Source organism: Manacus vitellinus, unplaced genomic scaffold (genome assembly GCF_001715985.3).
Source record: "Manacus vitellinus isolate BGI_N305 unplaced genomic scaffold, ASM171598v3 scaffold_27_pilon, whole genome shotgun sequence".
In the NCBI taxonomy this organism is placed as follows: Eukaryota; Metazoa; Chordata; class Aves; order Passeriformes; family Pipridae; genus Manacus; species Manacus vitellinus.
In genome coordinates this window covers 5,775,237-5,784,051 of record NW_021940039.1, presented here as the reverse complement: position 1 = coordinate 5,784,051, position 8,815 = coordinate 5,775,237, and the positions used below count along the sequence as shown (strand labels likewise).

The window sequence follows — 8,815 nt, the reverse complement described above, 5'->3', positions numbered from 1 at the left end:
GTCGCGGCTCTGGGGGCTCGGGGTCTCTGGGGGCTCTGGCCGTGCCCATCCCCGCCCTTAGTGACGCGCGCGGCTCCACTCCCCTCAGGATCGCGGACTTCCAGGAGGTGCTCGGCGAACCCACGGTGGCCCTGGCCAAGCTCCGCGAGCTCTGCTTCAGCGGTGAGTGCCCCCAGGGAGGGCTGGGCAGGGGGCTCGGGCTCGGCGGCGGCCCTGAGGTGGTGCAGTGTCCCCGTGGGACCCACCTGGACAACCCCGGCAGCGCCCTGGGGAAGCCTCGGGAGCAAAAACGCTGCCGGGACGGGCTAACGTGGCTGTTTCTCTGTCTGGTGTTCCGCAGGAATCCCCTTCGATGGTGGGCTGCGCTGCCTCTGCTGGAAGGTGGGTTTTGCCCCGGGTGCTTTTGTTTCTTGGGGCTGGTGAAGCGCACGTACTGGGTTTTTTGGGTGCTTAAAATCGTAAACAAACAATCAGTCAATTCAGAGCTTTAAAAGCCACTCGAAGTCAGCAAGAATTCGGGGAGATCAGCACTTTGCATGTGAGCAGAGCCTCGTTTTTAAGCTGGGAGAGCATTTTGGTTGGGTTGGCTATTGATCAGTCCTGCAAATAGGTCTGTGTTGGAAACCAGTCCCTGAAAAGTGCTTGGCTTTCTGGAGAAAGCTCCCAGTATTTTCAGAGAGCCAGTTCTCCCCCCATGTTTGGTTGGCTCATCCTACAGGTGTAACAGCTCATTTAACACTGATTCATGTGCATCTGTCCCCTGTGCAGATACTTCTGAACTACCTCCCTTTAGAGAAAGCCTTATGGAGTGCTTTGCTGAAGAAACAGAGGTGAGGACATTGGTACTTTGTCCCTTTATTCCTAATGATGTCTGCAGAGAAGAAGAATAGTCCTTAAATAATTAAGTACCTTCATAAAACGAATTGTTCCTGTGTGGAATGTGCTGTTCTCTCAGCTGCCTGGTGGATTGACCCTTTCAGCTGAACTCAGCTGAGGAGAAGGAGCAGGATGGGACAGAGAGATCTGTTCAAACTCTGTCTGAGCTCACCTTCACCTTATCTACCTCATTACAAATTCCTCTTCTCTTCCTTAAGGGATCTCTATTCCCAGTTCCTGAAGGAGATGATTATCCAGCCTGGGATTGCCAAAGCCAACCTGGGTGTTTCAAGGGAAGACGTGACCTTAGAAGATCATGTGAGTGTTGTTAAGCCTTTGTGCTGCAGAAAACTCCTCACAGCTCTAAACTGTTTTTCTGGAGTCTGGACCCCTGGGCTGCTCTTGGCTCTGTTCCCACTGTTGTGCCCTTGCCAGCAGAATTGAAAGTTCCCAGGTTACCAGCACTTGTATCTTTGGAGCCTTCAGAGTGAATTATTGGCAAAGCACCAATAACTCTGAAAAGGGCTGTTTCCAGCTGTGCATGTCCCTGCTCCCCCAATTTCAGGCTCCCTGCCCAGGTTGTGGGTCTCCCAGGGAAAGGGAGAGGCTCCTGAGAGGCACCTGTAGCAAAGAGAGGCTCTCCTGGGAAGTCAGGTCCTTGAGTGGACTCAGAACAGGTTAATCCGAGCAGAGGATTGAAAAGAGGCAGGAAAGTCAAGCTGGAGTGTGTCCTGAAAGGCAGGAGACACACTTACTTCTAGTAATGTTACTGGCTTTTTTTTTTAATGGACTATTTTCTGCATCCCTTGGCTTTTTGTTTCTCTGAAAGTGCTGTTAAGAGTGTTTGTGTGGGAGGAGGGAATGGAGTAACTGATCAGAAGAGAATGTAAAATGATACAGCTGCCTCCATGACCACCCTGAACGTTCACTCCTCTCAGTGATCTGCCCTTCTGATCCCTGGAGCCTTGGTTGTGTAAAACTGGTGTGTCTGTAAAACCACACAGACAGGTCAGAGTGATCTTTGAATCCCTTGGAATGTTGCTTTTTGTTTTCTTGGTTAGTTGTTAACTTTGTGTGGATCTTGGTGTGCAGGGGGGAAGGTGTGGAGGAGGGAGTTAAGTTTATCATATTAGGAAACTGGTCAGTACAGGACAGGTTGTTCATGGAATATGTATTTCCTTTTTCCTGGGCACAGGGGTGGTGCTTAATCAGCATTCTCAGAGCTGAGATAGAAGGGGATACTTGTAGCTCATAAAGAGAACACCAAAGTACTGGGTGGGTGGATAATTCTTACCCCAAGTCCAAAAGCCATCTCCATTGTACAGAGTTGGAGCTGCAATCAGGAATCTCATTGACACGAGACAGGATACCTGGGAACAAAATCATTGCAACAAATGAAAAAGGGTTGAAATTATGAGAAAAAACATGACCCTGATGCACTAGGACTGGGCTGGTGCTTTGGGGCAGAGGAACAGCAAGAAAGGATTTTGATACATGTGAAACATGCTTGTTCTGTTTCTGTTGTTTCTCCCTCTAGCCCCTCAATCCCAATCCAGACAGTCGATGGAACACTTACTTCAAGGATAACGAGGTGCTTCTGCAGATAGACAAAGATGTCAGGTGAGTGAGGCACAAGTTTCTGAACCCGAGAGGTTCTGGTGACAACACACCGTACTTTGAAAACCGAGTTTAATATTAAACCAGGCCTCCCATTCGACGTGGGGCACCTCCTTCCTCCTCGTGCCTGATTTCCTTCTGTGTCCACCCCAGGAGGCTGTACCCTGACATGGCGTTTTTCCAGCGCCCCACGGACTATCCCTGCCTCCTGATCCTGGACCCCCAGAACGAGTTCGAGACGCTGCGCCGGCGGGTGGAACAGACCACGCTCAAGTCGCAGACGGTGGCGCGGAACCGCAGCGGGGTCACCAACGTGAGCCCGGGGCTGGGGCTGTGCTGGGGCACGGGGCAAGGCCTCGGAACTGGGAAGGGGAAGGGTGTTCCTTCTGTGGTTTTATCTTTCTGCTTGTGCAGTGAAATTAAGGAAATACCCCAGCAGATACTGAGCAGATACTGAACACGTAGGACCAGTCGATGTGCGTGACAGACAGCAGGGAATTAGGGCTGGGTTTAATTTTAAGGATTGGTTTTTTTCATGACTTCTACCAGAAGTTGAAGTCATAAGTTGACATGTGCCCTCCTATATAGAAAAAAAAAAACGCTGAAGAGTTAATTTACCATGAATTTATTATGAGTTTACATAGTCATCAAGCACTGGAGCTCAGAAAGCTACAATGAGGAGAAGAGCTGGGTATCTGCTGAAATATCTGTTGTCCCTTCCCTCTTTCCTGAGGATCACAGCACATGTGCTGTTGTGGAAGGTGGTTTCTACCACAACAGATCAATACCTTCCCTCACACTACTGACAAAGTAGAACTATACTGGTTCCTTGCTGTGTGGGATCACGTGGTGCAATGATTCAGGGAAACTGTGTGTTGCTGCACAGGCTGATTCAGTCCTCAGGGACAGCAGCACTAGGATTCCACTGCCTGTGTGCTTCCCCTTTCTTTTGGTACAAACTGCCCAAATTGTTTTGGGGCCTGTGTGTGTTTAATGCCAAGCTTGGCACGTGTACTAAACGATCTGTGCCAGTTGGTTATCCTGATCCAGCTGTGGGTTTTGCCTTCTTTTCCAGGTGAGCTCCCCTCTTAAAACCACCCCCAGCTCTCTGAGCGAGTACGAAGTGCTGCCCAACGGCTGTGAAGCTCACTGGGAGGTGGTGGAGAGGATCCTGTTCATCTATGCCAAGCTAAATCCCGGGATAGCCTACGTTCAGGGCATGAACGAGATCGTGGGGCCTCTTTACTACACCTTTGCTACAGACCCGAACAGCGAGTGGAAAGGTGAGGGACCCTTCTGAACTCCCAGTTACAGCTGTTGTAGTGGGAGTTCTCTGCATGGCACGAGGAGTTTTGGGGATCAAAGCAAACTGGTAGGAGCTGAAGGGGCTGGGAGTGGTGAGGACATGGGAGGTGAGGATATTTGATGGGGGGAGGTTTGTTTGTTGTCCTTGGATCTAAGTTGCACTAAATCCCTTTAGAAGCTCTTGTTTGCTCATACTTATGTATACATGGTAAGAAAAGAATGGAATGGGAGGACTTTGCCTGTTGCTTCTACTTCGTGGAAGCTCTGAGGGTGTGTGCTGGTGGCAGGGAGAGCAGATGATGTTCTTGGGCACAGATAACTGGATTGTGACCTTGTGTCACAGAGACCTTGTGTTGCACACAGGGTCTGTATCTGCAGTGGTTCTGTAGACATTTCCAGTTAGAAAAGAAAGAAGCAAAAAATGGTTGTTGAGCCTTGTGCCAGACCAAGCAAGCGAAGATCTGGTGGGATCCACTCCTTGAATCCAATACAGCAATGAGATTATGGAGCAGGAACAATTCTGAAGCTGTGTTCCTCTGTCAGTGGTGCTTCCTCTCTTCCCCCGTGACTTTACTTTCTTTCCCCAGAACATGCTGAAGCAGACACCTTTTTTTGCTTTACCAATCTGATGGCTGAAATTCGGGACAACTTCATCAAGAGCCTGGATGATTCTCAGTGTGGTATCACCTACAAGATGGAGAAGGTGTACTCTACCCTAAAGGAGAAAGATGTGGAGCTGTATCTGAAACTGGTGAGGAGCCAGGTGTTTCTCTGGGTCTGGGGTGGGATGGGAGGAGTGGAGCTTAACAGTGAATGTCAGCCAGTTTTGTTAAACTGTGCTTGAAGAGAACAGAGAGGGGATATGAAGGCTTTGCCTGTGGGTCATAGAGACTTATCTGTGAACTGAAACAGCCTCTCCTTGGAGCAAGCCCAGGGTGAGCTGACACAGCAAAGCTTCCTCCTCTGCCTGGCTCTGGAAGCAAACAATGGTTGTTGCACAGCTTCCAGCTGGGAATCCCAGGGGACTTGGCCATGATCCTTGATCACCTGTGTTGAGCTGGAGCCTTTACTCTCTTGTGGTTATCAGGCAAAACATGGGTTTGCTGTAGAGTTGTTCCGAATTTGAGGCTGCAGAACAAAAAACATTCCTCCTCTCCATGGACACGTTTCTGTTGCCACTGGCTGCCCTGACAGCACTGACTTAAACTGCATGGAGATCATTCTAAAGGAAAAGTGAAATCCAGTGAGCTGGACAATCCCACCCAGCCAGTTCTACTGTTCTCCTTCATTCAAAGGTCTCTGAGTGCCTTGGGTTTGCAGGAGTTTTGTAGAACATGTAGAAGGCAGCTTTTGTTACAAACATCTTCAGTCTTATAGTCCACTCGGTGTGAAAGTCCCAGGGGGATTTGGAAGGGAAAGCTGTTCTTGTTGCTTCAACCTTCACCAAATCACAGTGAGATCTTTTTCCATCTGTAAAAATTAGGATATATTTCTTTTATAGTCCAAAAGATGGGTTGTCAGGACAGTGACACAACCCACAGTGTTGGCTGGTGGCTGATGTAGTAGGGAGAAAATAAACTGCTTAATGTTTGGCTGACAGGAAATGGTCTTGGCCATGCAGCAGCTGGTCCTTGAGAACGTCAGCAGGATCCTGAACTTGTTTGAACTTAAGTTTAAACTTATGGTCCCTTGGATTTAACATCAGAAAACAGGAAAGTTTCAGGCTGGAAGTGCTTACAGCATGTTTTACTCACCATCAGTGTGAACTGCAATCCATCTTTGTTTCTCTTTTTGAACAGTAAACCTTTTGATAAATACAGGGCTTCTGGGAAGGAGAGGAAATCCTGACAAACAGTGGCTCTGCTAGCGGGGGAGGGCTGCAGCTTTGCAGATAAAATGCTGTTCAGATGGGAACTTTACAATTCCTTGGCAGGTTCAACAGAACTCACACAAATAGTGCCGTTAGGGAGAAAAGCTTCCTTTACTCCATGGACAGAGGAGGATTTTCTGGCTTTGCTGTAGGTGTGGAGCGTGGCTGCACTGAAAATCTCTCAGTCTGGAGAGTCTCCAGAGGAGGCAGAGGATTTGCTGATGCTGCAGGAGGAGCTGGGAGCTTAGAGCAGGGAGGAGACGGGGATGGAGACACGGGGTGCATCTCTTGCCTGTAGGGAGCTGGCCAGGAGCACAAATTCACTCTTTGCCTGGTGCCTGTCTGACAGCAAGAGCAGAACATCAAACCCCAGTTCTTTGCCTTCCGCTGGCTGACGCTGCTCTTGTCCCAAGAGTTCCTGCTGCCAGACGTGATCCGGATCTGGGACTCCCTCTTTGCCGACGACAAGCGCTTCGACTTCCTCCTGCTCGTCTGTTGTGCCATGTTGACGTAAGTACACAGGGAGCCCCATGTTCTCCTCTTTCCCTCCTTTCCCTGAATCCACTGAGTCTTCTGTAGGTGTCTGTTAAAGCATCTGGTGAATAGGTTACAGTCACTGTTCACACGGGTAGTGGAAGTGTTTCCTCTGTAAGGGCACAGCGTAGTCTGTGCTTTTAAAGTTCCTCTGTAAGGAGTCAAAAGTAGCTGGAATAATTTCTGTCTTTCAGACTCATCCGGGACCAGTTGCTGGAAGGGGACTTCACTCTGAACATGAGGCTGCTACAGGTAAGGATTAAATACAGTGGGCATAGGGAGCAGTTTGAAAAGTCTCAAAATAGTACTATGAGAGAGGAGGATGGTGTGTGAGAAGGCAGGAGGGTAGGCCTGGCTCAAGAGAAGTACCATATTTCTGATGTCTGCATGCAGGAAAATCTGCAGGGGTCTTGCAGCACACTCAGTAATGAGAGGAAGAATCTTTTGGTTGTGCACCCGTTCTAGCCTACAGAGAAATTGAAATAGACTGCAGGTTTCTAATGTTTGTTTGGTTTGCAAAAAAAATGGAATAATTTTGAGCAAAGATGTGAAACCCTATGTAACACATTTTGTTGGCCAGAGGGTTTTGTTCTAAGATCTGTGAGAGCCTGAGGCTGGAAACGCCTGCACTGCACAGTTGGATATCTCAGGTTCTGCCAGTTCCTGCTTTAGGCTGTGCAAGATACTGGCTTTGATAAGGCTGTCTGGCATGAAGAGAGCCCCGGGGCAGCCCAGCTTACTGCCTTTGGAGGACAAAGTAAAACGACAACAAACCTCCTTGAAGGGTACTGAGGTTTGATCAGTTACAAAACAGGAAACTGTAGCTGTTAAGGGAGTAACCGAACGTGGCAATGTGTTATTATAGGCCAAGAATGTTGTTGTCAAGGTTTGCTCTGCTTCAGTCAAACAGTCTGTACCAGGAGTGCTGGCTGGTCACTGAAATCCCTTTGTTTCTTTGCCACAGGATTATCCTATCTCTGATGTTCATTTGATTTTGAAGAAGGCAAAGGAACTTCAGGATTCCAAATAGTCCCTGGGCCTAACAAAAGGTGTCAGAGAAGCTGTGGCAGGGGATCTCAGGAGATGCCTCCATGGAGTGTGGTGCACTAAAGCTCTTTGTGGTCCCTGCAGGACTTCAGGTTTTGTTTGGGCTAATGGCCACCTTGAAGACTTCCTTCTACTCTATTTATTAGGTCACAGACTGATTACTTCCCCATCTACTTGGGTCCTGCACTCCAGATTTTTCCAAGTCTCAATGCCTCTTTGCTGCCAAAAGCAGTTCTTTGTATTTTTTTTTAATGACTTTAAGTTTGGAGAAAAAGAAACCTTCTGTCTGCATAGCCCTGAAGGGATGGACTCCTGTATCATGGAAGTAACACTCAGAGTAACTTCTGATGGGGAAAGGACAGACTGAGTCCAATGAATTTTGGTGGGTGAACATAGAAGGATCTTCCTCCTGTGAGCAGAATGTATTCCAGTGAAGTCACACAGTCTGCCATTCCAGTAACTTCTGGATTCTCCTCCCTCGTGTCTGCACTTGGCCATCCCTGAGGTGTGTGAAGAGGAAGATGGAATCAGTTTCTGGTGATTGGACCCCTTTGCCTGGGAAAAGGACTTGGGAAGGTGAGATGGGAGGACATGGTGACAGCTGGTGGCTTTGTGCACTCAAACTGCCTGAATCCAGAACTGCCTTATCAACGAGGTCTCCCTGAAATCAAGACTGGTGGTTTTAACCCCTGAGTGTAGTTCCAAGTCAAGCCTTACTACGCACAGCCTTAGAGCAGGATTGTTGCTGCAGGGGGGCCTCAGGCTGCTTTCCTGGCTCTGAACTGGAGCATATCCAGCTACAATCAGGATCCTGAAACACAAGAAACAGACACCTGATCATGTGCAATGAAGACAGAAAGACAAATGTGTCATTGCAGGCACAGCACTGGGGTTTTCTGCCTCAGTGGCTCACATAATACTACCCTGCATTGAGCTCTGGTCACACTAACCTTGGTATTGTCTCAAAGTACTTCTTGCCAGGAAGAGATGTGGTAACAGTTCTGACCTAAATAAGAGTCCTTTTCTGGCACAATCCAGCAGCTACACAAGAACCTGTTATTAGTGACTGCTGGGGCTGATCCACTGCTGTGTGCTGGTCCTATTGGAGTCAGCCCTGAGTTGGACACTTGTTCCTCCTGAGAGAAACCTGCTGTACTTCAGCTACAGTCAAGCAGGCTCAGGTGAACATGGACTGAGACAAACTACAGAGGGAACTGCTGACCTGCCCCACTGTCGAGCTGAGCAGAAACCCTGAACCTCAGAGGGAGACAGTGCCAGCACCCAGGTGCTTGGGTGGTGCAGAAGCTCTTTATTGAACACTAATCCAGCGTGCTTTTCCCTTTCTTTCTGTGCTGTGCTGGCTCACCTCTGTGTGGCTCTTTCACACTGCAGTCTTTGGTATTTATGGGTATTAATTTGTTAAAGGTCAGTCTTTGTTAGACCTACTTAAGCTACTGCTGGTGTAGAGTCAACCTAGCAGGAGGGATGTGGGCAGCCTTCAGCTTTTCTTACTGGTGTCGTTCCCTTCACTGAAGACCAATTCTTCACAGGCTGCTGTAAATCTCA

The 8,815-nt window shown here is 48.6% G+C and overlaps 1 protein-coding gene across 1 annotated transcript in view; it reads left to right on the top strand.

Annotated features, from left to right (window-relative positions):
• TBC1D13 (TBC1 domain family member 13) overlaps nt 1-8,581 on the top strand; it is a 10,568-nt gene extending 1,987 nt beyond the window's left edge. The window contains exons 2-12 of the mRNA XM_018074397.2: nt 62-162; nt 341-381; nt 769-830; nt 1,095-1,194; nt 2,414-2,496; nt 2,647-2,806; nt 3,569-3,776; nt 4,386-4,549; nt 6,018-6,178; nt 6,397-6,454; nt 7,167-8,581. Coding sequence (XP_017929886.2) covers nt 62-162; nt 341-381; nt 769-830; nt 1,095-1,194; nt 2,414-2,496; nt 2,647-2,806; nt 3,569-3,776; nt 4,386-4,549; nt 6,018-6,178; nt 6,397-6,454; nt 7,167-7,232 — 1,204 coding nt within the window. The 3' untranslated portion in view covers nt 7,233-8,581. The remainder of the gene's footprint in view (nt 1-61; nt 163-340; nt 382-768; nt 831-1,094; nt 1,195-2,413; nt 2,497-2,646; nt 2,807-3,568; nt 3,777-4,385; nt 4,550-6,017; nt 6,179-6,396; nt 6,455-7,166) is intronic.
• Nucleotides 8,582-8,815: the final 234 nt, after the last annotated feature.